The sequence below is a fragment of the Spea bombifrons genome, chromosome 11 (assembly GCF_027358695.1).
Source record: "Spea bombifrons isolate aSpeBom1 chromosome 11, aSpeBom1.2.pri, whole genome shotgun sequence".
Classification (NCBI taxonomy): Eukaryota; Metazoa; Chordata; class Amphibia; order Anura; family Pelobatidae; genus Spea; species Spea bombifrons.
In genome coordinates this window covers 17,298,869-17,326,326 of record NC_071097.1, presented here as the reverse complement: position 1 = coordinate 17,326,326, position 27,458 = coordinate 17,298,869, and the positions used below count along the sequence as shown (strand labels likewise).

At 36.9% G+C, this 27,458-nt stretch overlaps 1 protein-coding gene and 1 long non-coding RNA gene across 2 annotated transcripts in view; both read right to left on the bottom strand.

Moving 5' to 3' along the window:
- COL13A1 (collagen type XIII alpha 1 chain) overlaps positions 1 to 27,458 on the bottom strand; it is a 76,660-nt gene that overhangs the window by 26,335 nt on the left and 22,867 nt on the right. The window contains exons 9-15 of the mRNA XM_053451269.1: positions 23,511 to 23,576; positions 13,100 to 13,198; positions 12,209 to 12,250; positions 11,159 to 11,185; positions 10,661 to 10,696; positions 7,127 to 7,189; positions 6,074 to 6,100 (exon numbers count right to left, since the gene is read on the bottom strand). Of these exons, the coding sequence (XP_053307244.1) occupies positions 6,074 to 6,100; positions 7,127 to 7,189; positions 10,661 to 10,696; positions 11,159 to 11,185; positions 12,209 to 12,250; positions 13,100 to 13,198; positions 23,511 to 23,576 (360 nt within the window). The remainder of the gene's footprint in view (positions 1 to 6,073; positions 6,101 to 7,126; positions 7,190 to 10,660; positions 10,697 to 11,158; positions 11,186 to 12,208; positions 12,251 to 13,099; positions 13,199 to 23,510; positions 23,577 to 27,458) is intronic.
- On the bottom strand, positions 25,143 to 26,181 carry LOC128469451 (uncharacterized). Its single transcript, XR_008345940.1, has 2 exons — positions 25,856 to 26,181; positions 25,143 to 25,707 (listed from the first exon to the last, which is right to left on the bottom strand). It is a non-coding gene; the product is annotated as an uncharacterized LOC128469451 (long non-coding RNA).

The window sequence follows — 27,458 nt, the reverse complement described above, 5'->3', positions numbered from 1 at the left end:
TTGGGCAGTTAGTGGGGATGTGACGGCGGCAATGACTGGTGTATATGGGTAGCAGAGGTCGTAAACCCTGGCCGTTATGAAACATGAGGCTGAAGGAAAATATGAAGGATTGTAGTTGTTAAAGGAAGGGTAGGGTCATACCTCTCAACTTTCAGAAACAGAACTCATGGGTAAAGCTAAAGGAGAAAAGGACACAAGATGAAAATCAATGTGCTCGTTAAAGAGGCGTCAGTACTCTTTAGTTACTGGTGATGATGCCAGGGGACTATACATAGAATGGATGGTGTAAATCATAGAAATGAGTATAAGGGGGTACTGAAGCATGAAAGGTGACAAAAAAACAAGCACAGCAACAATAAAAAGAACATGTTGCAAGGGAGACAAATATAAATATTAGTAGGCCCTAGCATTAACTATACTCTGTTACAGGAAAAGATACCTTAGCTCCATGTTTCCCTGGCATCCCAGGCATGCCCCGTTCTCCCTGGTGTTGCAAGTAAGACAGAAAAAAGAAGAGTAGAATAAGTCTAAAAAGATATGGGCGGATTAATAATGTGTAAGTGATCCTGTGATATATTGAAATTTGTAGCCTAAGACAAGAAAAAGTTAGAGGATAAATAAGGTCGGATCGGTTAGCCTTGGCATCTTTCAAGGTTCCACAGAGGTAGTGACTGACACATCCTGCAGGTAAAGCAATACGGCTTTTCAACAGCGTAGAATTCTATTCTAAATTAAGAACATCTGCAAATTATCCCACGGGTAATGATGGGTTTGCAAATTTAAGGGGACATTGTCATCTAAACAATCATTATTTTGTAAACTGTACAATATAAAAATGTTCAAAACTGGAGGATCCCCTGAAGATCACCTATATTGAGGACATTAAAAAATCATAAAGCACAAAAGCATGTGTAGTACAAGATGCTTCCACAAGGAGGCAGTAACACATTATGTATTATATTCTACATGTCTTGCACCTGTTAACTAAATAAATGTGCCAGCAGAGGCCTGCAACTTATTGTATTTTGGCTGTATAATGCCTCAAGACTTGAAAAGTGAAATCTGCGTTTAATCAAGCTTGGAGTGGACAGGCACGATTTATTGGTAATATTACAAGAAAAAAAAGGCCTTTGTTTGACCTCCTCTAGACAGCATCTGGCATTCCGTACACAACAGTGGCTGGCCCCAGAGTATACTTTTACCTCTTAGATCAAACTGTGTAATTTTAAAGGTCAAGGGCTTTCAATATTGATCAAGGCAAAACAAAGCCAGAATGTTTTGACAATGATTATTTAATTAAAGATCACGTGTCTAATAGGAACCAGTTACCTCCCATTTACATATCTTTCTTAACAGGTGAATGAAAACTAAAAATCATAACGTACAAACTGTACAAACGTTCTACATTTGATAGAAATGTGTGAGACATTGAGAGCTCCTGCAATAATTATTTACATACGAATGAAGCATAACGATCATAACTGAAATGTATCATAATCAACAAAGGACTTTTGTATCTCTTGGATTGACGTAGCAATCAGCGGATTCCTATGCAGTGTTCCGTCGAAGGTGAACGAGCCAGTACCAAAATGAAAGAAGTATATAAAATCACACAATTAAGCGAAACATTCTCAGTGCTCACTGATATGCTGTAAATTTCACAAGGAGTCTCCTTTATAAGCTGCACTGCTCACCGCAGAGGAAAAAGATTGTAGGAGCTTTACTTTTTATAGCTAAAATGAACATCTACTTTTTATTAGCATTGGTTCAGCAATCTTACAGGTTTTGCTTGACTGATGGACTGTGTTTAAAAAAATGTTTTCAAGGGCGAGATGCATAACACTTATTATAATATTAACCGCATTATGTGATACATAATATGATAAATTACAGGAATCTTGAAACTATAGTAGGAACATAAAAAACTAGTTGAAACATCCCTGGTTCTCTCTCTGTTTTAGGAGTATAGAATGTTTGCTGGGTATGAGTCCATTATTTATTCTTGGTCTGAATATTTTTCTCGATTACCATATTGTCTGTACTTTTCCCCCCTAATTTAAATCTTAACATTAGGGGTGCAGCTTTTAATTGGGGTTTAGATATTCAGGATATTCACATTAATGTCACACTCGCTCACGCTTTCTCACTCTTACTTACTGTCTTCCATACCCTCTCTCTCATGCACTCTAATGCTCTCTCTCAATGTCTTCCTACCATCTCCACTGACTGTTTTCGTGTCCTCCCATTCTTTTCTGTAGCTCTGCTACTACTATTGCCTCTTTTGTCTTCCTTCTTCATCCGTTTTTCCCAGTTATCAGCTCCGTTGACCAGGCCTCCCAGAGCGCTCCTCGAAAAGGGAAAAACCTCCGCACTCACCCTCTGCCCCATTCTGGCTTCCTGGAGTACTTCGGCAAAAGTGCAGAGCCATGGCTAGCACAATTTCCTCCGATTGGGGGAGACATTGTGCATGGAGGCTCCATTGTGCATGGAGGCTCCCTATAGGAAGCGCTATAGGGGGGTTGGTCAACAGAGCTGATACCAGGGAACGGAAGAAGAAAGAAGACCAAAAAGAGGCAAGCGAAGAAGCAGGAAAAAAAGACTGGGGCACGGAAGCAATCAGCAGAGAAAGTAGGAAGACACAGAGAAAGTATGAGAGAGTGTAGGTAAGAGTGAGTGCGAAAATACTGTTCAGCATTCTACTAATGTGTATTTTTTTTAAATTCCACCAAGCTATAAGGGTATGGTCTATAATCGGGACAATATGGTACATAAATAGCTATTAATAAGTGACTAAGCCACACAAAAAATAATTGTCAAAAACCTGAGCCCTAGCCACACCTCTCACCATGCCCCTTCAAATAAAAGTATCCCTCTGTAAGTTATCTGTAACAAGCAGACAGTTTATTGTCCCTGACAACCTGCCCCCTCCATGGTCCTACCGTTCTTGCTACTGATGGACATTCTTTGAAATCACACATGCCCACAGGGGGTCTTGTTAGATTTCCCCCCTGTGAGAACTGCCAGGCTAGCTCTGTAGCTGACTAGGGGTAATATATCACATAATATATCACATGCCAAGAGATGTGTTTGTTGCAAACATATCTCCTGCACAGAAAATACATATGCATTAAAATGCATATGATGACTGGAGTGTCCCATTAATAATAAACAATACTCCACTCAATGAAATATAAGAAAAACATCTCAAAGCCCAAACCACAATTAAAAAAAACAACAACAAAAACAATGCACTCTTTTTCCTCTCAAGCAGTATTCAAGAAATAATATTCAAGAAATAATAGTAGACATTAATTGTGTGCAGGAAAGTAGTTTGGAGGGTAGTTAATTAACCTTCATGAGTTTAAAGCCTAAAAGCACAATATGGGGGCTACCCATATTGTCTCTTTGCATGATGGGAGCTTTGTGCATGATGTTCTTTGGCTTGTTGTGAACTTGTGCATATCGTAAGTATTCATTGTTCTATTGTGCTGTTTGTATTGTGCTAAACCTAGTACTTTTATTAACCTCCCAGCAGCATTGGAAGTGTATCATAGCTCTGTCAGTACTCGATGCCTTCCCAAGCACTCCTCAGATAGGTTTCTAACCTTCACTGCTTGCCACATGATAAACGCAGCCCTGAGTGGATCAATGTAAGCATTTTTCAAGATCAAGCACAGCTTTGTACTCCAAGAAACCCAGCAGGGTTTACAAACACTGTGTTTTATCACTGAAGAATGATTATGTTTGTCACTGAAAAATCTCAGCACACTAAGAAGGGGACAGGTGCACAAAAAAACACACCTAAAACAGAATAAAATAGGCAAAATATAGCTTCTCCTCCTTTGTTGCTATCCAAGTATTGTTTTCAAATGGAAGAGCTCAGTAACGGCTTCAATGGCTAGAGGTAATTTTACTGGCATTTTGCCTTTGTGTCCTTGAGCCAATTTTACTGGCATTATACCGCGATTAGCCCTTTAGGTACATACCGTGCATTATTGCAAATGTCAGGTAATCTAAATGACACAGAACCTGTGGCCAATTTGGCCCCTCATATAGTGATTTTCCTTTCATTTTGAAACAAAGTAAATTTCCAGTACGTTTAAGTTTTGCAATGAGCATAAACAAAAGTTAGGGTCAAACTTTAAGTAAGGTTGGCATATATTTAGTCCAGGGCAATTGTATGTCAGTTTTCTTACAGCTAGAGCTGAAAAGGCAGCGAAGATGAAAATTCTTCCTACACTCAAATAAAACAATTTACAACAAATGTTTATAAAGAGATTTTTAATATGTTAGAATTATCATCCCTTCCACGGGTGTTTATTATCTAGTATATAGTATATAAGTGAAGAATCCCCTTGGGCCTGAGTAACCCTATATACAAAGGTTTCCTCTTGGATTTAGCCACTGCCATAAGTCTCAATTAAGGTCAAGAAGGGATCAGCTCTGAGCAATTCTCTGCTCTATGAATATTACATTGATTAGTTGAACCAAAGTAGGATCCAAGTATACTTAAAATTCCCTCTATTGTATGCATTAGACTATAATACTGTATATGATGACCAAAACTATAAAGCTTTAATGATGAATGGCAAATAAATGACTAACTAACCTAGTCAAGAAAACTAGATTACAAGCACAGCACTCCTCATCTGTTGTTTATGTAAGTCAAATTGTTATGTTATATACTACTTGTTATGTCCTGTCTACCCTTTGTACAGTGCTATGAAATATGATGGCGCTCTATGACATAATAAATAATAAGCCAAAGCCAAAAATATTGTGCTTAACTTATAGAAACATACAATTTAACAGCAGATAATTCGGTCCACTAAGTCTACCGGTTTTTCCTGATGTTAAGACTTAAACCTTAATTATAACTTCTTAAATTCAGAAATGACTTATTTAATATATAAACTTATACAAATATATACTGAAGGCCATTAATAAGCCTGGCTGTATTTGCTCCTCATATAAAGCCAGTAACATATTGAATATGGGGTCATTTAAACAACCATCCTGTTTTTTGACAGAATTTCTTAAAGCCGCATCAGTGTTGGTGGCAGGTTTGATGAATGGTGCCATCAGGCCAGTGGAAAAAAATGTCCACGTCTTTAAAACCACTTTTCCTCTTTACTGTGATTTATGAAGTCCACAGAATGAAAACAAAATGTACAAAGTTCCAGGAAGTCGGCTATAAAACTAAGCGTGATGGTCTCAAGACTTTTTTGGCTGGATTTATCTTAGTGACCTACTACAGTAACTCCTGCCTAACGTCTTCATAAAATCTTAATAAAAGATCCTGTTCAAATCCATGTGGAATCTCACAACAGCTTACCTTGGTATTTTCCTCTCAATTACCTGGGTTATACTTTGGACACTTGAGGAGTCTGTGTTCCAGTATTATAAGATAAAATATATTAACTTGTCATTTTCTAGTGATGTTTGGTTTACAGAGGGTTTGAGTAGCGTCTGTACACAGAGAAAAACTGCCATCAGATGTCAAGACTTATGACTTGTGTGCGGATCAGGAACTTATTGCTTTATGTGTTAAACTGATGAAATATTTCATGCCTTTTGTTTTCCTTCTTTAAAAAATTTAGACACGCTTATTTACTGGCAAGTCATACAGGTGTTTGAGTTTGACAATTGGCTTAATATTTTTCTTATTTGCTATCTGCTAAAGCAGGGCCCGTTTTACCTTATAGGTGACCAAATTCACGTACAAAGGGGCAGCAGAGACACAGATTGCATAGAAACTGTAGGGTCAACCAACAACAGGACGTTTGGCTTGATGGTCAATTGTTTTGAATAGTTTTGAACCACTGCTACTTTTTCCAGATCCACATTGGATATTTTCATACAACCCGGAATCACTCTTTAACACTTTTTTTTTTCAATTCACATTATTAACCAGGATAGACCAAAAGGCACTTGTGTTTCCCTCCCTGACTCCCTTCTCAAACATCCCTTACATTCAGCAGGGCCTACAAAAAAGCACCACTTATTATTATGACCTTATACAAGGACATGTAGTGAACACAATACAATAAAAATATCTTAATATGTTGCCTACCTTAGTTCCTGCTTCTCCATGCTCCCCCTGTTCAATGCCAAAGGATAGAAAAAGCAGCAGAATGAAAAAAGAAGAGCTAAGAAAACTGTGCACTTAAACAGAATAAAAAGTCTACAAACTACCAGTGTTAAGTATACTAGGTGTATCCTTTATATCATCCATGGAAAACTAAAGCTTGGAATAAAGATCTGGAAAACAGATCACCAGTATAAGTCTCTTAAATTCCAGTGTACTTATTATTCACTTATTGCGTATACTTTTTAATACTTAGGTCAGTAATACCCCCTTTTCTTCCAAAATATGTGTAATTTGGGAACTACATTCAGGAGAACACAGATTTTCAACGTTCCAGAAAATATCAATGTAAGCATTTAGGACTTTAAATTAAAACTAGTACCAATGTGACATCTGAATCTGTGAATCTCTGTTTTGTTAATATTAAACTTAGTGAATATCATTGTTAATTTTAAGAGGGATTGGCATTTCTGAATATGCCCAGGCAGTGTTTTCTTTTGGAATGTGAGCAGCTTTTGTAAAAATAGATTTTTTGTCCTTTCTTTATTGTTACATGGAAATAAGATATCCAGTCTGGGCAAGTCTCTTGTGATTAATGCTTTACACCTAGAAAGACTGTATTCACCAGTAAAGTGCTTGTGTGATGAGGTTTAATAAACATTACTGTCTTTGTAGCAGTAAGAAAAATATATGTGTTGACACATTTTGTAGTTTTTACAAGTAATCTTTAGTTGCCGGAACAACATATGCACAGGCTCAGTTAATTAACCTTTTTTTCCTATCAATAGGTTATTTCCTGCCATTCATGATATTTTAGATATGTGCCTCCCAAGAGCTATTCCAATGTAAAGGGGGCAGACTAAGCAAATCAGGAGCATTTCTTTGGGTAAGACAATATAAGTACATTTTGTCTAAATCAATACATATATATTAGCGTACTTATATTACAAATGTTAAGATCGTGCAGCATTCTTTTTATACACAAGTCGGTGCACGGATACACACATTGGTGCACACATAAACCATTTCAATGGGTACCTTTGCCCCTGCAGGTCCTGGAAGCCCAGATGCCCCTGGTAACCCTGTTTCTCCTACATCCCCCTGGCATGGAGAAAGGAAAAAATGGGATAGTATTTAGAATAGCACAGAGAAATGCAGAATTGAAACAAATTGTATAAAAAGAGGAACCAAAAAGTTCTGTACAATTTGTAGTGACTTTTCTGCTTGCACAACATTGTGATACCAGCCAAACATTCTGCAATCCTTAAATTAGTGACATCAGAGGGAAGGAAGAAGGAAAGAGGGATTTGGGTTCCTCCTAAAGAGGGATATCTGGAAGGTATACATGAAGGCTCCTGATCCCCATACCCCATATTTCTATCACAATAAGAAATAACTAAGAATATCAAACGGCAATGAAATGAAATCCTGAAACACAGTGAGAAATGTTGGCCCGAAACCAGTTCAGGATAATTTAAATACATTTATAATACACGTTTCTAGAAATCATCATACTAAAAACACAACAGAAAATCAATATGAAACGATTTACATTACAATTAATACCTACATCTTGTTTGAGATGGTCCTGGGTGAGTTCCATCCCACAAGGTATGCCATTAAACACAAGCACCTTAATTCCATTACAGTATAGTTTCACTCCACATGCAATACAACCATTAGTCTATTTGTTTCTTTACAAGTACAAGAGTGTAGGCGGAGTGGGGTGAATGCTACATGTCCATTAGATGAGGTCCAAGGAGGCCCTCATTTATTTTTTTGACACTACAAAAAACTCACATCTTAACCAGAACTAATTAAAAGGACCATGGGTCTTCCCATTGTACAAACACATAAGGCTATAAAACAAAGTAGACAGATAATTACTGAGTCCAACGAGCGTTACTGTGTGTTCTTTCCCATGAACCCTGTATGTACTTTTAGTACAAATAAGTACTCCATAGAGCGAAATTGATAGGTTTGTGAATGGTTCTTGTAGAGGATCCAACTCAAAATCCATAACACTGCCAATCAGTTACATGTTATTAAAACATTTTCGACATCACATCTGCAGAATCCCCCCATATGCATTTGCCTCCCTGTCCAGCTATTTGTTATCCAGGAGATATATTTGCCCAAACGTGGGGTACTGGAGTGTCCCTTTGCAAAAGTGTGCTAGGGGTGGTGGTGTCTGAGGGGTAACAGCTACTTTCCTAAGTCCCACTGACTCTCATGAGTTTAGGCTGCCCAGTACTCACAATGATTTCACAACACTTCAAATCAATAACACTGGTTTAACTCTATGCATTAACAGAAGGAATGGCAGCCAACTGCAGTTATGTAATAGGTATAACTAGGTTATGAATTCACTTAAAAAGGAAAGTGCTGCCCACTCGCTACTCAGCCACTGCTCGAAAACATATGTGTCACTCAGTGACCATGCCATTCCGTGGTGTGGTATCAAGCAAAACCCCCAAGAGTATCTACATATATGTGTGTGCTATAATACCTTCTGCTTAAAACAATTAGCATACAGCAATCTTCAAAACTACATGCTCTTTTTCCTTTTCCTTACTATAAAGTTGTTTTTTTTAGTTTGTTTTTTTTAGATTTTTAGATGTTGCCAGCTTACTGAGACTTAACTCTGAAAATACATTAAGGCTAATATTATCTTTCATTTCCTGTTCAAAAAAGCAATCAATGTCCATCAAGATACAGCTTATTGTCTGTAGTTGTCCAAGTGCTCTGCCAATTAGCTGAGAGTCAGAGGATGTTTTTCTCATCGCTACAGTTGAAGCTGTGAGTCATTCATTGCGTCTGCAACCAGATTGATGGCTGCCCTTAGAAAGCAGCTAGCAAGTTATACATTACAAGCTGTGTTCCCAAAATCTGGGAGGTGAGGGTATTGTAACAATAACTGAGTTCTTCAAAGGCGGCCAAAATGTACTTTTTAACTATAATGGCTCTTTGAAGATGCACATCTGACTCTAACTCCTAAGTCTTGAACATGTTAACTTTTTTTTTGTGCATAACACAATTGCTTGTTACTACCACGTTACTGATAGCATCTGAGGGATGTAAAAAAAGATTGTACATATTTTTTCAATGCAGTGAGTAAATCCAGAAGTCATATGCAAGCTCATGAGCATAGCTTCATCAATCCAATTTGACAGTCTGGTATATATTGTTAGATTAACTGGAAAAATAATAATAGTTGCCCTGCTCTCCAGCTTCTATCCCTTCCAAGAACGAAATGTTACAAATAGAAGTGGGCATTCTATGGCTTGAGGTCATGATACAAGTGCCTGGTAATCTTTCCATAACAAGAGTATGTAATGCATGTATGAATCTTCCAACGGCAGCTGAACAATGTTTAGCAAACCAACGGTTTTTAAAGAAAGATATGGAGGAATTCCTACATTTTATGATGCACATATACTTTAGTTATATGTTGGGAACATGGTTTATAGATAGCTTTTAAAAATTACATTTTAAATGTACCTTTTATTTAACTTCCCCTGTGTTTTGTGGATATTCTTACATTTATATCTTTGGATTAGGAAATCATTTCCAGGATAAAACCAAATACGCCACAATTGATTTTCTACTACCCTCTGGCAATCAGTGCACTTAACATATTTGTTTCATTATTTTATCTTTGTCAATAATAGTTCTGCAATCTTTGGAGGGTATGAAAGGTAATTGATTGTAATCATTATAAATGTAAACATGTGTATTAATATACAAATTCCGAACGTTCTTATAATAGCCTAATTCCAATAGGTACCAGCTGTAGGATCAGCCACAGAAGGGTACAGTTGGAATAAGGATGCCATTGGCCCATAATCATTTATTGTTGGTCCTCATCGCATCTTACCTGGCTCCTGACAGCGGTCCCGTGGTCTGCCTGCTGTACTGCATTGTGAGGCTTTGCCTCCATTAAGTGTAGATGCGTGATGTGTATGCATGCTCTCGCCCTTTTCCCTTTGCCTTATTAAAGCTAGCCCCTGGTTTTGACCTTTGGACTCCCCCTGGACTACGATTCTTAGTACCTGCCCTAACCTTTGATCCATCTGACCATTCTTCTTTCTTGCCCTTTGGCACCTCATATTGGATTACTGACCCCTTTGACTCTGCTACTAGTTCTGCCACCGTACAGATCCTCCTGGTCAGTAGGGATCGGAAGAGGAGTCTCAAACTAGACCTCAAACTGTGTTAGATGACAGCATCTAAGCCTCAACCCTTATAGTGAAGACACACTGCTCCTTGAAGCTGGTGATTTGAAACCACAACTCTCACGCAAATATACTTTAGGGAATAAAACATGTCTCACTTTCCATAAGAATTTATTTTTTGTGTAAGTGTTTGCTTACCCGTGAAACAACTTAGTTCCCTATGAACCATAAGGAGGGACATACTTTAGTGTGACCACAGCATTATTTATATCCCATGCATTTTAGATTACAAAATAATATGGACCAATGAAATTCTACAACAGTCCTTCTTCATAATGTGGTACAAATCTGGGCATCAATATTGTGTCATAGTTCAAACTTCCAGTATTTTCTTTACCTTTCTTCCCGGAATTCCAGAAGCTCCTGGTTCTCCCTGAAAAACAAAAGCATGAAAATTTAATTTATTCATGGAGAAGTGTAGAGAGATTACAATCAATATTCTACATTATTTTAGATTATATGGAGTAGAAATTACACAGGGAATTAGAGAAGGAAATTGGTCTGTGGAAAAGTAGACCAGTAGCAAGCAAAGAAGAAAAACATCCAATAAGAAAGAAGAGAACGTTATGGAAGACCCTTAGTTGAAGGTAAGAACAAGCCTGAATATGAGCAGAACGTTGGTTGAAGCCAAGCCACATTTGTGCTTGAGTTTGGCTACTAAAGGCTACATTTGGTTTTAAAGTTGTCCCTGGATTTGTACTTTCTGAAGGAAGTGACAACAAATAGACACAAAGGCTAACTATGACCCAAGATTTATTTTTTAATAAATGATATCAACAGCTCAAACAATGTGTCCGTAGATGAAAAGTGAAATACAGCAATAAAATGATCTCACCTTTGGCCCTGGAGGTCCAGGCAAACCCTAGTAAAAAGAAAACAGAAATATAAGTATTTATAATATTCATATTTTTACACCAGTGACCAGAATATTATAGAGATAACCATAAAAACAACAGAAATTGGCCACTGCTTAAATTTATAGTTTCCACAAAGTTTTAATAAGTCAGAGTTCACTAGACAACAACAATGACGCAATGACCACACTGATTAACAAAAAAGATAAACTGCTGGATTGCAATGAACAAAGACAACGAGTCATTTAAATAGGTTAATGAGGTCTCTTAGTGGACATAATGTACAAATAGAGCCCTCGGTGCTCATCATCATTGTGTTGTATCAGCATTAATTAACAAGCAATGCACTTGTGGCTTATATACCCAGTTTCCGGAGTTGATGCCATTTACTACATTAATGTAACTGTATCAGAAATAAAGACTACAATCTCATGAATCAAAACATCAGACTGAATTAAATATATTCTGATTAAATATTTCCAGCAAATAAAAATGTCAATGCTTGTTAGCCTACATAAAGTATGATTCAGCATACAGGGAAATGCTTGAAAGGAATTTGTGACCGTAAAATATTTGGATACAAAGAGAAAGATGTGAAAAACAAGCTAGGTATTGTGTTCTCTGGGTTATAAATCAGAGTGTATAGTTCTGCTATATCTAAATCAGTAAAACTGTAAAGCATCAAAACCATACAACATGAGGTTTATTATATTTACTATGTGACAAAGAGGAGGGTCATGGATTGGATGCATCCTGCCTGTGCAGTTCGACCAAAATACAGGAGGTTGAACGTTAAGAAAAACTAAGGAATCTACCAAGTAATGGAGAGCTGTTTTTCTCATTATTGACATGTTGGGGTTATTTTTTAAGAACTATTCTGATCGAAAGTCTTAAACGTGTTCTTGTTAGCAACCAACAGAATGCCCAAATCAGCCGGCATTTTCCACGATGGGCATTGTCTGGCTGCATCGGTAAAATGAATTAAATGGGGCATGTTTTTTTTTTTACATATGGCATGATTGTGTACTTACTTTTCCATCTTTACCAGGTTTACCTGGTTCACCTGCTTTTCCCTGCAGAAAAAGAACAATTTATAAAAAACAGATTTTAAAGACGGTCCCCATATTATTTGTAATGTAGCCTGACGTCTCCTCATCAACCCTGTAATAGAACACAGGTCGGGACATCAAAGACTCCCAGGAGTCTTTTTTTAGTCTGGTTTTCTGCTGAGACCAGGATTACCCTGAGAGTGTTACTTCCTCTCACTGGTATTTAGCAGCAGTCTGGAGTGGAGGAAATAACATTGGTGTCAGCCTCTGACACATGTGTTTGGATAGTGATAGCCTTGATAAAGAAGGGGCAAGGAAAACACTAAAGAAGAAGCATTCAGCCACTTTAGTTTACCTTCTTGAAGTTGTAATAAAGAGTGGATTTAATCATTAAAGGGAAACAGTAATGATAAATTCACTTATGAGTACAGTCATATGTCTGGGTCAAGTCTCCTACTGCCTGATAGGATAATCGCACAGTTCCTACTGCAGACAGGGACTGGGGACAGCCTCATGTACAAGATTAACACTCACAATGCACCTCTCTTTCCTTGTTATCCACCTTATGGTGAATCCTGTGATAAGATTGCATGGAATCCCATCCAGTTTCCGAAATGTCTCAAGACTTGCAGTCTAACTGAAACTGATATGACTCACAACAGATTACTGATATGTACATATATCTTTCTGGGATATTTTAAAGCTATATAGAACATAAAGAGTGGCATTGTCTACCATATACAATCAGATTATGAGCATGGTGTTTTAATCTGATTTCACGCTCAGAAAGAAAATATTTAATTATATTTTTCTATCTTTTGCCCCTGTGTAGAAAATGCTTTGCAAAGGAAAAGGATCACTGCATTAACTTACAGGTGGTCCTGCAACCCCCGGCATTCCAGGTTCTCCTGCTGGCCCTGGTGGGCCAGGCAGACCCGGTGGACCTTGGGCTCCAGTCTGTCCCTGCTCGCCCTAGTTTTTAAGAAATAAGAAATGACAAAATGAAAATAAACAACTGGTATATGATAATGTAGACTTTAACTAGACCTACAGAGCAGCACAGTGGACCTCTTAAAAAGAGGTCAGACACATACATACATCAATGCAACAAGACCAGCAAAGCTTTCTAGGTAGTTAGTATGCATCAGCCATAAAGGGTTTCCTATATTATGAACTTGTAAGCGATTTCCCTAATAATTATTAAATTTACTTTCCCATATATTAATACTGAATAATATTAATAAATAAAAGATAGAAAAAATTAACAAATAACTTGGTACGTATGTGCTTTAATATGTTTGTAGACATCAGTTACTTAAAACCAAAAATGTCAGTTACCTAGTTAACTGCATGTTGCATAGTAATTACTTTTTATTTTAGTCTCAGATTTCGTATATTTTATTAAAACATTTAAAAAAAATCATTAAAACAAAAAAGCAAATTCAGCTTGAATTGAAAAGTCAATAAAAAAGGCAAAGATGTGTACCAGGTGTCATTTAAGCCAAGCATAATTGGGTAAGGCCTAGTTTCTTACTTGTCATTGTGTAAATTGTTTAAAACAGATACACTTTTTCATTACTTGTGAACCCTGTATAACTAATGTTGATAAATATTTTTTTCTCTTACATTAACTAAATTCTTTCCAAAAATATTCTTGTCCACTTCTACTGAATGTGCCGCTTTGGATTGTGAGTATACTTTAAGTTCAACTCGCAAAGGAATGTCAAAGCAAGGATTTAGCTGAAGTAGAGGCCTTGTTTTACTTAGTTTATAAAAGTAATATACACCGATCAGCCATAACATTATGACCACCTGCCTAATATTGTGTTGGCCCCCCTTTTGCCCCCAGAACAGCCCTAACCCATCAAGGCATGGACTCCACTAGACCTCTGAAGGTGTGCTGTGGTATTTGGCACCAAGATGTTAGCAGCAAATCCCTTAAGCCCTGTAAGTTGCGAGGTGGGGTCTCCATGGATGTATCCTGGTGCCATGTGTTCTCCAGGTTAGCGACGCACGCACCCAGCCATCCATGTGATGTAAAAGAAATTGTGATTCATCAGACCAGGCCACCTTCTTCCATTGCTCCGTGGTCCAGTTCTTATGCTCACATGCCCATTGTAGGTGCTTTTGGCAGTGGACAGGGGTCAACAAACTGAGATGCATTGTGGGTTCTAACACCTTTCTATCACAACCAGCATTAACTTTTTGTGCAATTTTTTTTTTTTTTTTTTTTTTTATTTTTTTTTATTTATAGTTCTTTTATTATCAAATTATCAAACATAAAAATTCTCAATTCATACATTATTCATAATTCAGATTTTAGACATGTCACAAGTTATACATTATCTGTATTTATATAATTTCAATAGATTTGATCAAACATATATATACCTATAAATGCATAGATAAATTAGTAGGTGCATAAATTGAAAAGTCAAAGATACCTTTGTATATAACAGATATATCAGTAGCCAGGGTCGCCTAGCTGCTGCAATCTTATAAAAATCATTCATCATTCATCCTTCATTCATTCATATGACTTATTCCGGGAGATTCCATTTCACAGGGTATAAATATCCCTAATTAGGTTCTTACAAAGCAATGCTGATATAACGTACAGGGGTTTCACAAGCTATACCAAATAAGACACAAGAAAAAAAAAAAAAAAAAAAAAAAAAAAAAAAAAAAAAAGAAAAATATATATTAATCTTCCACTATCCCCGGGTTCCCTCTTAGATATAGTCGCCATGGCTCCCATATTTCAAGAAACTTACTAAGGTTCTTTTGTTTATGATAGTAACCTTTTTCCATTCTATATTGGAATTGTACTTGATTAATCACATTCTTCCAATTACTTAGTCCTTGCTTTTTCCAATCTCTAGCTAGGCATATTTTTACAGCTAATAAAACGTGGGTAGCTAGATATCTCTTAGAGATTTGTAGTTCTTGTAAATCTAAATGAAAAAGGAACATCCAGGGATCCAATGTCCTCTGGAAATGGAACAATGTATTTAACAATGTCTCAGTATTTTCCTTAAAATTATAAAGCAAGGAGCATTCCCACCACATATGTACAAAAGTCCCCTGAGATATAAGACATCGCCAGCATCTGTCTGAGTTTACATGATTAATTTTCTTTAATCTTTCTGGAACTAAATACCACCTATAGAGGATTTTAATGTATGTCTCCATTAAATTGGTTGAATGGACAGTTTTTTTTATTATTTGTAATGGTTGACGCCATTGCTCTACCTCAAATTCTTTGTTTAAATCTCGTTCCCAACGCTCAATCGGAGGATCTTTTTTATCCATGTTCATTGTCTGTATTAAATTGTTTATACTCGCTATTTGCTTCTGACTTTTATGTGAAGATAACCATTTATCAATAGCAGGATATTTTACAATTCTCGTTTGTTTAACAAAATTTTTAACTCTTAAATATGTGTATAACTCCGATAACGGGAGTGAAAACTGTTCTACGATTTCAGGAAAGGGTATTAACTCATTCTGGATCACAATATTTTCCAGACAGGTTATTCCGGCACTTCTCCATTTTCTTAGATCTATGTCTCTTATATAGTATCTTATCAAATCAATCGGGGTTGATATCATTAGTGAGTTCATTAGTTTAGCTTTACGTTTAAACCTATCGGTCGATTTAATTGTATCGCGTATAATAGGATTCCTTTTATGTAAGTCTTTTATTCGAAAGGAATCAACCCAAAACAGGGAGTATAAATCAATATTATCTCCGTAGGACTCCTCGATTTGCATCCATAATGGATAATTATTTGAACTCTTGTCCCAAGCAACAAAGTGTGACAACATTGTTGCTTCATACAGGTTGTTAATACATGGGTAAGATAATCCTCCTCTGTTAATTTTTTTAAATAATATATTTCGAGCTATCCTGGGTTTACCTCTAACCCATATAAACAGATCTATAAGCGATTGGAATTTCTTTATAACTTGTTGGTGTATCCTCATAGGAATCATACGGAAATAATATAAAATTTTTGGAAGTAAATATCCATTAATGAGGTTTATACGACCCAGCCAAGACATCTCTATATTTCTCCAACCAAACATCAAAGCTTTAATTTTGATTAATAGGTTCTTATAATTACAATCTACTACAGAGCCCAAATCTCCCTTAATCTTAATTCCTAAGTAATCTATAGTTTGTAATTTTAAATCGAAGTTATAATAGGACAGAAGATCATCCCTTTCATTTTTACTCAAAAACATTGTGATTACTTGTGTTTTCCCTAGGTTGATTTTATAGTTTGATATTACACTATATTGTTCTATCAGCCTAAGTAGAGGTGGAATAGAGGCCGAAGGGTTCGATAGCGAGAGGAGAACGTCGTCAGCATAAAGAGAGACTTTATACGATTTAGAGGCTATCTCTATGCCCCCAACTTCTAAGGACTGTCTAATTGCTTCTGCTAGTGGTTCAATGCTAAGCACGTATAGTAATGGAGCCAATGGGCATCCTTGACGTGTTCCGTTTTTAATAGAGAACCAATCAGAATCTAACAGGCGACCAATTACCTTAGCTGTTGGATTAGAGTATAATGCCATAACATAGTCTTTAAATAAACCGTTAATTCCAAAATTTAATAAAACCTCTTCTAAGTATGACCATTTGACCCGGTCAAATGCTTTTTCAGCATCGAGGGATAGTATTACAGATTTTATTTTTTCATTATTAATTTTATGGACAATATTTAGAATTTTACGGGAATTATCTGCTGCGCTCCTTCCTACCACAAACCCTGTTTGATCTCTGTGAACAATGGAAGGAATAACCTTTTTCAATCTTTGTGCTAGAATATTAGAGTATAATTTAGTATCTAGGTTTATTAGAGAAATAGGCCTGTAATTTAAGGTTGAACTCGGGTCCTTTCCTTCTTTCAGAATTGGTATTATGGTTGCCTGCAGTGTTTCCACCGGTAATCTTTCCACTAAAGGGATTGAAATATACAGTCTAAGCATTATTGGGGCTAGAATGTCTTTAAGGGAGGTAAAAAAAAGAGATGAAAACCCGTCCGGGCCGGGAGCCTTACCAGGTTTTAGGTCTTCAATAGCTTTCTTAACTTCCAGAATATTAATAGGGTGGTTTAAAATTTCCGCTTGAGACTCAGAAATCTTTGGGAGATTTAATTTTTGTAAAAATTGAGGTGTCTTCTCCGAAGAGCTGGAAGCCTCAGTGATATTATAAAGAGATTTATAGTAATTAGCAAAAGCATTTGAGATTTCTTTAGGGGAGAGATATTGTTCATCTCCAACTATAATCTTTTTGATGGTTTCTGATTTACATTTCGATTTTATCTTGTTAGTCATCATTTTCCCAATTTTATTACAAGAGCCATACCAACTTTGTTTTAGCTGCAAGATTTTCCAGTTAATGATATCTAGTTCTTTATCAACTATTTCTTTCCTGATTTTTTTAATCTCTAGTAAATTAATTGTGTCTGGTCTAGTGCTATTAATTTTCTCTAATTTTGCTAATTTTATGTGTAATTCACTCAGGGAGCAGCCCTTTTGTTTCTTTTCTCTAACACCTATCCTTATAAGGACTCCTCTCATATAAGCTTTGAGTGTATTCCATAAAGTAATATCCGAGATCTCTCCATTATCATTTTTCTGCAGAAATTCCTTAGCCTCTGCTATTACCTCCTGTACATTTTTGGGGTTTGACAATAATAGTTCATTTAGTCTCCATTTATTTCTAATTTTATATTCTAAATTATTAGAGATTTCCAGAAATTGGGGGGCATGGTCAGACCATGTAATATTTCCTATGCTAGAGTTTCTCACTATATTTAAGGTGTTTCCTTTAGTTAAGAAGTAATCTATGCGAGAGTACGATTGATGGACATTAGAATAAAAAGTGTAATCTCTCTCTAGTGGATGGAATACTCTCCAACAATCATAAAGTGAGTTTTTTAATAAGAAATCTTGAAACCCCTGGAAGTGCCTTAAGGTGCCTTTCCTATTGATCATACCATGACTGCGATCCACCCTAGGGTTCTGAACTACATTAAAATCGCCACCCATAAGCAGATAACCTGTCTGAAGTAAATCTATTTTAGTAATTAGAAATTCAAAGAAACGTAATGATACCCTATTGGGAGCGTAAACATTAACCAAAGTATATAATACGTCATTAATTTTCACAATTACAATAATATAACGCCCATTGTTGTCTGCTTCCTCATAGATTGGTTCAAGTTTCAGTTTATCTGAAAAAATTATCGCTACCCCTCTTTTTTTTTTGCAACCCAACAAATTGGCAAAGTATATATGTGGGTATTTATTAAATTTCCACAAAAGTTTTTGTTTCTCAATCCAGTGCGTTTCCTGTATAAAGGCAATATCTATTCTATTATCTTGTAACATTTTATATAGGTGCCCTCTTTTCTGAGGAGAATTCAAACCCTGTACGTTCAATGAAAGGAGCTTAAGGGACATATTCATTAAACAAGAGAAGAAAAGAAGCCCTGTCTAAATCGTCTCCCCCGTAGTCATCATTCATATTCACCATCCATTCAGAATCATTCATACAATCCATCAGGGTTGCCCCCAGCATATTAACTGATAACGCTAACCCTAATATTCCTGTAGCCACCACAGGAATCAGTGAAATAGGTCGGAGGGAGTTAATTAAGTAACCGTTAATAAAGCAAAAAAAAAAAAAATAAAAAAAAAAATAAAATAATAATAATAATAATATAGAATTATATATATATAAATGAAGTGTAATAAATGTGCGTAAATAGTGCTAGTGTCTGTTATTAGTGCAAAACGTGAAGAGAAAAAAAAAAAAAAAAAAAAAAAAAAAAAACAAATTAAATAAATAAAAAGTGAAATATGTGTAATTAATATATAAGGTAACTACATGCTAAATTATAAATACAATTAGAAGTGTTAAGAGTAAAGATAGTGTCTTGTGTTATATGTGTGTCTCATGTTTTGCATGGACATAATTGTCCCTTGTAAGCATCCTTATTATCATTAGTGAGAGAGAAAAAAAAAAAAAAAAAAAAAGTTACAGATAAGAATATTATCTAGTGCTATGTGTGTGTCTCGTGTTCTATATGGACCTAATTGTCCATTATAGATATATATGTGTAATTAATATATAAGATAACAAAGTGTCTAAAGTGACTTATTAATTCAGTTGGAGATATTAGAAGTGCAAGTATGTCTTGTGCTGTACTATATGGGCATAATTGTCCATTGTAGCATCCTTATTATCGTTAGAAAAAAAAAAAAAAAAAAAAAAAAAATTTCAAGATTTTCCCATCATGAGCCGTCTTGTATCATTCCCCAAAAGATCATTTTATCTCTAGCTGAGGCCTTATCTTTAAACTGGTATATATTATCTCTATATGATACAATGAGTGCAGTAGGAAATCCCCATCTATAGTTCACGTTTTTGGACCTTAAAATTTGAGTAAGTTCTTGAAAGGATCTCCTTGCTGTTCTCGTTGACTGAGAGAGATCTGGAAAAACTTGTATGTTCTTATACTGATCCAATTGTATCTTGGATTTTTTCAGTTCCTGCATTATTACGTTTTTGGTGTAGTATAAAGAAAAACGGACTATGACATCAGATGGATATATAGTATTCAAAGATTTCCTTAGTCTATAAATGCGTTCAAAAGGATGTGGACCTAAGTCCTGGGATGAAATGATAGACGAAAAAAACTCTTTCACAAATTGATCCAAAGACTGGTTTTGTATGTTCTCTGGTATACCCCTCAGCCTGAGATTCTTTCTGCGGGAGCGATCTTGTAGATTTGTGATATTCAGTTCCAGATCTTTAACTTTGTTCTCTAGTATGCTATTTACGGATTGTAGACTCTTGTTCTCTTCCTGGAGATCAGTAATAATAGACTCATGCTTAGCAGTTATTTCTGATATATGGTGAATTTCTGACTTTATCTGTATCATGTTAGCTTCTAGATCATTTTTAATTTTATTATAGTATTGTTCCATAACTTCTTTTATAAACTCCTATGTAATATCTTGCTGTGATGTAAGTACAGGACGAGTAGAGGAGTCCGTCTGTATTGCTTCAAAACTTCTGGTCGGCGTTAAATCTCTGAAAATACTCTGATGTGGTTTATTTAGATCCGTCTGGGGTGTCGCCAACTTGGGAGAGGAAAAAATACTTATTGATTTATTTTTATCCTTTTCCTTTTCCTTATCCTTTTTTGGAGGCATTATGACTCTAATATCAAAATTTCTTGCAGGCTATTTAAGATGGTAGATAGGATTAACCTTTTCAAGATAGCCAAGACCCTAGGGTCTTTCAAAGTATTCTTCCAATATTTCAATTGTGCTGTTAAGTTATATCAGATAGGAAAGCCTTCAGGCCTCCACGAAGGCGTAGATCAACAGTATTTATTTGTTTATTTTTTTTTTTTATAATTTTCTTCTATTGTTTTCCTTTTCTCCTGTCTTCTTCAGGGATTTTGTTCTAATTCAATGTCTTATATATACAAAAGTCATTAGTCCGAATGTTATGTAATAATGGTTGTACAAAGTGAGATATATATATATATATATAATTTCTTTTTTTTTCTTTTTCCTTTTCTTTATAAACAAAGAGAAATAAAGTAAGCCGTTTTAAGTTCTCACCATTTCTTGTTCTTCCAGATCTTTCTTGTAAACCATATTATTGTATAGAGATAATCCTTGCAGCTCCAGACGTCGTTTTACAACTTTAATCGGCCTTGAAATCTTATTTGCCACGTGGGCGATCAGCGGTTTTCTCCAGCCGGGTCCAACCAGGTCCACTTGTTTTCTCTCGGATCTTTGTCCGAGGTCAGCAGTCGTCCGGATCCACTCCTCCGATGTCTCGCCGCAACAATGAAGTCTCCGGTCCAAAAAAGGGCCCGAGAGGGCACGACCAAACGCCGGCAACACCCGCAGTCACGGGTATGTCGACAGCGTCGTCGCAGCTTCAGCCACGGCAGAGCGTCTATACCGACATCGGCTGGGACCCCGGCAACAGCTCAAGCCTCGGCAGCAACGCAGACCCCGAGGGCTATACCAGCTCCGGCGGCGATTGGGACGTCGGCGGCAGCACAAACGAAGGTGCCAGCCGCCAATGACTACGAGGCCGCCACTTAATGCGCAGCGGCACCACAATAGCAGCCGCAGCCCACGCGCCAACTCGGGAGGTAGGTCCCGGCCTCGGTTGTCGTCAGTTGCAGTCAATTCGCCCACACTCCCCCCTCCCTTTCACGTACCCAGGGCGGAGCCGTGCATATCACGTCATCCTCCCCCGGACCAATGCCATGCAATGCCAACTTTTTGTGCAATTTGAGCTACAGTAGCTCATCTGTTGGATTTGACCACACAGGCCCGCCTTTGCCCCCATGTGCATTAATAAGCCTTGGCCGCCCATGACCCTGTCACCGCTTTTCCTGCCTTGGACCACTTTTGGTACTGACTACAGCAGACTGGGAACACCCCACAAGAGCTGCAGTTTTGGAGATGCTCTTACCCAGTTATCTCGCCATCACAATTTGGCCCTTGTCAAAGTCACTTAGATCCTTATGCTTGACCTTTTTTGCTGCTTCTAACACATCAACTTTGAGGACAAAATGTTCACTTGCTGCCTAACATATCCCACCCACTGACAGGTGCAATGAAAACAAGATTATCGGTGTTATTCACTTCACCTGTCAGCTGTCATAATGCTATGGCTGATCAGTGTATTTATACTGTAATTAATTATATTGAAAATCTGGAAAATATGCAGAGGTCATCTGCTAACTTGGCTGATGAAGGTGTCTTATGATACATATCATTAATATGCCTACATCTGTATCTCTGGTTGTCCACAGATATAAAAATACATTTTACACTTTCATGAAAAATAAATTAGTTTAGTGAATTAACACAAACTTATGTTAAATCACATTATCACAATTGGCAAATTTTTAACACTGTGTGTTATGTGTGAATAGCATCCCAAAAAGTATGAGCTCCAGTTCATCTGTAAAGGCCAAATTAACAGACAATCAACCAAAATGACATAACTAATTCCAATAGCTGTCTAGGAAACATGTTGTTTGGATACCTAACAGAATAGTTAAAATTCCCCTTATATTTTTAGAAATCGTTTGCTCACATATAACACAGCAGACTGTAGGCCAGACTTGTGTTTCACCAATATATTTCCCAGGCAACAAGCTAATCTAGGCAGCGGCCTGATTACCGGCCTCCTTAATCTAACACACTATTTGATCCACAATAAATCAGCTATGTATGAACTCGTGACTGTTCTAATCCCATGTGATTGTCAACCATTTCATGACATCACTCTGTAACATCCTGAAGTTAACCGAGGGGATGCATTAAAATGATAGTGGTGTTTAACTGTATAAATAACGCAGTGTCTCAATTCCTTCAGGGCTTTTTTTAAATACTTCATTATATTTAAAACAACCTATTAGTTCAAATTAACTATGGTGCGTTTCACCTTGTTCAGATTTTTCCCATTTTGAACTTTTTGGATTTTTGGACTAACAGAGGCTACAAAAAAACTCTTCTAATTTGGCCTGTCCATTACATTAATGTTGTTTTGTGCTGCATATGAGAAGGCTGAATTGAAACTGTTGCTGTTATTTTGCCCAGGTGCAAAAAAAAGGTAATGATTAAGTAAAGTAGCACTCCATTTAAATGAATTTCAGCTATGCGCAAGCATGTAGAATGCTCTAAACCCATACAATTCCCAGAACCGTAAGTGGATATGAACCATACACATCTGCTAAAGAGACACACAGGTGCACAACACAACAGTGTGCAACTTTATACCAGCTATAGAACGTACCCTATTCGTTTCTAAAAACGGTGGTAACCCTAGAAAAGGCCCTAATTCGGACACGATTCCAAAAATAAGTAATCAAAACATATAATTAAACTGAGAAATATGCAGAACATTATCCTAGTGTGTCTATAGTCCTTGGAGACCAGAGTCTGACACCCTTGTTATAGAGTTTTTTTTATTTATTTATTTATTTTTGAAAACTATCAAACTATGTCAATCTCACATTATATTTGTAAAGTTAAAATTCTTATGACTTAATATTTTCAGTTTAATATCACGCATATAATTAATGTACCATGTGTAATTTGATTAGGTGAAACAGAAATGGAGGTATAAAACCAAACAAAAACATTTTGCCACAGTCAATAGGTAACCCAATGGGAAGTGTATAAGCGAAAGAGCCAGTGCAGAGCAAATAAGAAAGGAGTGTACCTGATAGATGCGTCTTTTTATGACCGATGGCTGAGCCACTCGAACTGCATTTAGAAGAGGCAACAGCTGAAGGGGACCCCAGAAATTCACAGTGCAAGAGTGGAAGGATACAGTGCAAAGTAGGCCAGCAAAGTGTGACAAGTCAGAAGAGCGAAAGGCCAGAAAAGAAAGAACAAAGAGAGGATAACACAAAGTTTAATTGTGAAATAGAGCAGAGAAATCTGAAGTGAGTGAGTGCTGCTTCTTAAGAGAACATCCAGGTACAGCTCACCACCAACATGAAACACTACATTGATTTGGGGTCCCAATCCCTCTGTCCCTCTCTATCCACCTTCTCCCTCTTATTTTAGAATGTTTGTTGAATGAGTGTTCTACAGTATACGTAAACAGGAGAATTAAAATGTGTAAATGTGTACAGTCTTCTGCTTCTAAATACCTTCCGTTATTACAGGAATAGAAATTAGTAGGTTAAACAATAACGACTTTTTATTATACCCTGGAATAAAAGTGTCCCCACTGGTCCTTAGAAATGTGTGATGTATGGATATGGCAAATTACAAACAGACAATGTAAGCCATCGAGTTTAAGAGATGTACCTTATGTTACTCTCAAAGATATATATTTATATAAACGTCTGCAATACAAAGTCTGACTGTCTTATATTGCGTTTCTTTTGTGTATTTACGTATCGCGTATACAGCTCGTGCCAAACTACATGTTGCTTTTTTGGCTGCATCCTGTTTACTGTAATTAGAGGGCGTAGGCATGATATCTATCCGATATCACTAAATAAGTAGGCAATAAATCAGAACCCAACACCTAACGTTCCAAAAAGCTGCCTACCACCATTACAGTTCCACAGTTTAATTGTGAAAGGCAATACTAAGGCCCGACTTCCATTGCAGACTTTAAGTTAGTAACGGTTACCCACAAACCTTCAGAATAAGAATCTGATTGGAGCGCAGTGCCACATATGTAGTACTTAAGTATTCCTATTGGACAATGACACAGACACAGCATGGATATTTAATATCTGAACACTGCATGCATTCTAGGACACTCCTTACTAATACACCCTAAACTCTTTCTGTATTAGTCTTCTGCGATATAACTATGGGAACACCTGTGGCTGTCAATACAAGGAGGTTATGCAAACATCGGGGGAGTGTTATATGAACACGCCAAGCCGCATTACCAGAATGCTTTCAATGTATGGTGTGTTGATAAAGCAATGAGGCCCTCAGTAGAAAATATGCTTTGAAGCTAAATATGTTTGTTTTATATAAAGCGCCATAGAATAAAGTTCCAAAAAATTCCATTTGTCTTTTCACCTTTTCTTATACAAATATACACACTTCCCTATCCGCTTCCAAATGTTTTTGCAAATCAAAATAGGATGCTAAATTAATTTCTCTACCAATATCCCCTGGTGGTGCTGCTATGGACAACAATTCCCATGATGCATTAATGCCTAGTTCTCTTTAATACACTATACTAATGAATAACATTAGATCCCGACAGCTTTCTTTTTGTTGAATTGGTACACACTATTTTTGTAAGTTAGGACTGTGAACTTGCCTGACCATGGCCCTCTTCTCCTTCTGTTCCATGATGTCTTAATACGGTTTAGAGTTATTTTAAGTTGTCTTTGTACATATGCTCACATTCCCTTATTGTAACAGCACTAAGGAATCTGCTGTCACCCGTTATAAATAAATGTAATGTAATGATCAGAAAAGGATATGATACTACTTAGCAGTCAGTGGGATTTCTGTTTTACAAGTAATGATCCAGAAGTTGGCTCTTTCGATGCTTTCAAGGCATTTACGAACAGGCACCTTTTTTCTTTATATAGCCAACGCTCTTATTTCTGTTTTGGATCAATGTCCCCCATATACATTGTGAGTCTGCACAGATCTGCTCACTCATACTAATCCTATTTTATGTTTATCTCTCTTTTTCACCTTTAGGAGCTCAGCTGTAGGCAGCAGCTCAGATCTGTAATAAAATCCAGTACACTGCTTAAGCATGGATTTCTTTAGTCTTTCTTTCTCAACATAACTATCCAGTGAGGCTGTTTTGCAAAATAAACACAGCTGACCCTGCTATTATTGTATTGGGCTTGCAACATAACCATTTTTAAGTACATCCTAGCTATTGCCTACATGTCACACAACGTGCTTGTTCATCCTGTACCCTCTATTCTAACACATGGGGCAGTGGATAACACTATAAAGGTCTCATAGAAAACGTGTGAAATAATTAACTCTCTCCTAGAAAATACATACAGTGCTTTAAAAGTAATAGATATAGAATATGAAACATAGGATTTGACAGCAGATAACAACCATTCGGGCCATTCCATTAGACCTAGACATAGCTTAACAAAATAGCTACAAATTTTGATTAAGTTGTCAAGTTCAGTAGATATTTCACAGAAATGATATCGCTAGCTTGATTACATTGTAATGACTTATGGGACATGCAGCTATGACATCATATCCCGTCAACTAGAGCCAAACGTGCCCCTGAGATGAATTATTGGTCTATCTGACTGTTCTTATGATATATTGTTCTGTTTCATCCTGCTATCTAATTCAGTATGTTAACATTTTAGTGGTGGTAATTGATGATATCTGGACAATGAAAAAGCATTCAAATACATTTCTACATTTTTACTTTCTACAGAGAGCAGTGGAACCCAAACTGAGAGGTCACATCGGTAAGGTCAGATTGAAATACTTTGATGCTCATTTGTACCCTATCAATTTAAAATGGGGCAAACCACCCTTAGGACAAGTATTAAAATGGTAAGGGACCTGGTGGCCGTTTTTCTGATAGAACCAGGCCCGTATGTTCCAGAATCCTCACATTGAGAGGTCTGGTGGTCTCACCTGCATACTGGACACCACATTCACAGTATATGAGGTAGACCACATGGGTAGTGTTGCAGTTAATAAAACTTTTGACAGGGTAATTTTCACCAGTAATGTGTGACATAAAGTTCTTTTGGTTACTAGGTAGATTTTTACAGGCTTTACAATTAGCACATCGATAACATCCCTTCGATCTGGGGCCCAAACAGGTGGTATGGTTATCTGTAATGGGGATAGGTAAACTTGGAGCAATATGGCTTTAAAGATTAGAGGCCTTTTTTGAAAATGACATTGGGTGGGTTTCATTTTTTATGTTGATGAGGGTGTCTTCCTTATAATTTTTCTCTAAGAATATATTCCTCCAACTGCATCCATTGACAGATGGTACCTAAAACCCTAGGTAGTCAATCTCTCGTGACCCTGTGGAAAATCACAACAGGCTAGAAAATAACAAACAGGGCACAACTTGTGTTTAATGGGATGGATATTAACACATTATTTGTATTACTCACTCCCAAATTTGAATCATCTGCTAAGTATAACAAGATCCAGACTATTGAATCAAGTGTTTTCAAAAGAAAAAAGCCAAACTTAGAAAAATAAACTTCAGAACCATATGCTATACATCTTTTGTAGACATAAAGTACAGTATTGGCATGCTATTTCTAATTGAGATTCTCTAAAATAAAATATGCTACATCTGTAGATTCTACATGTGTTTTCATTCAAATCAAGTATCATCTGGTGGAGCTTCCTAGTAAATTCTATGGCTGATCACCGGAAGGTCACGTCACACTGGTGCTCTGTCATAGAAGCCCCGGTGAAGTGCCGGGTAGCAGTGGAGGTTGTCTGCACACATTGTGCAGACGTTTGCCACTTCTGCCGGTACTTCCGCTGGAAATCAAGTATCATCTGGTGGAGCTTCCTAGTAAATTCTATGGCTGATCACCGGAAGGTCACGTCACACCGGTGCTCTGTCATAGAAGCCCCGGTGAAGTGCCGGGTAGCAGTGGAGGTTGTCTGCACACATTGTGCAGACGTTTGCCACTTCTGCCGGTACTTCCGCTGGGGC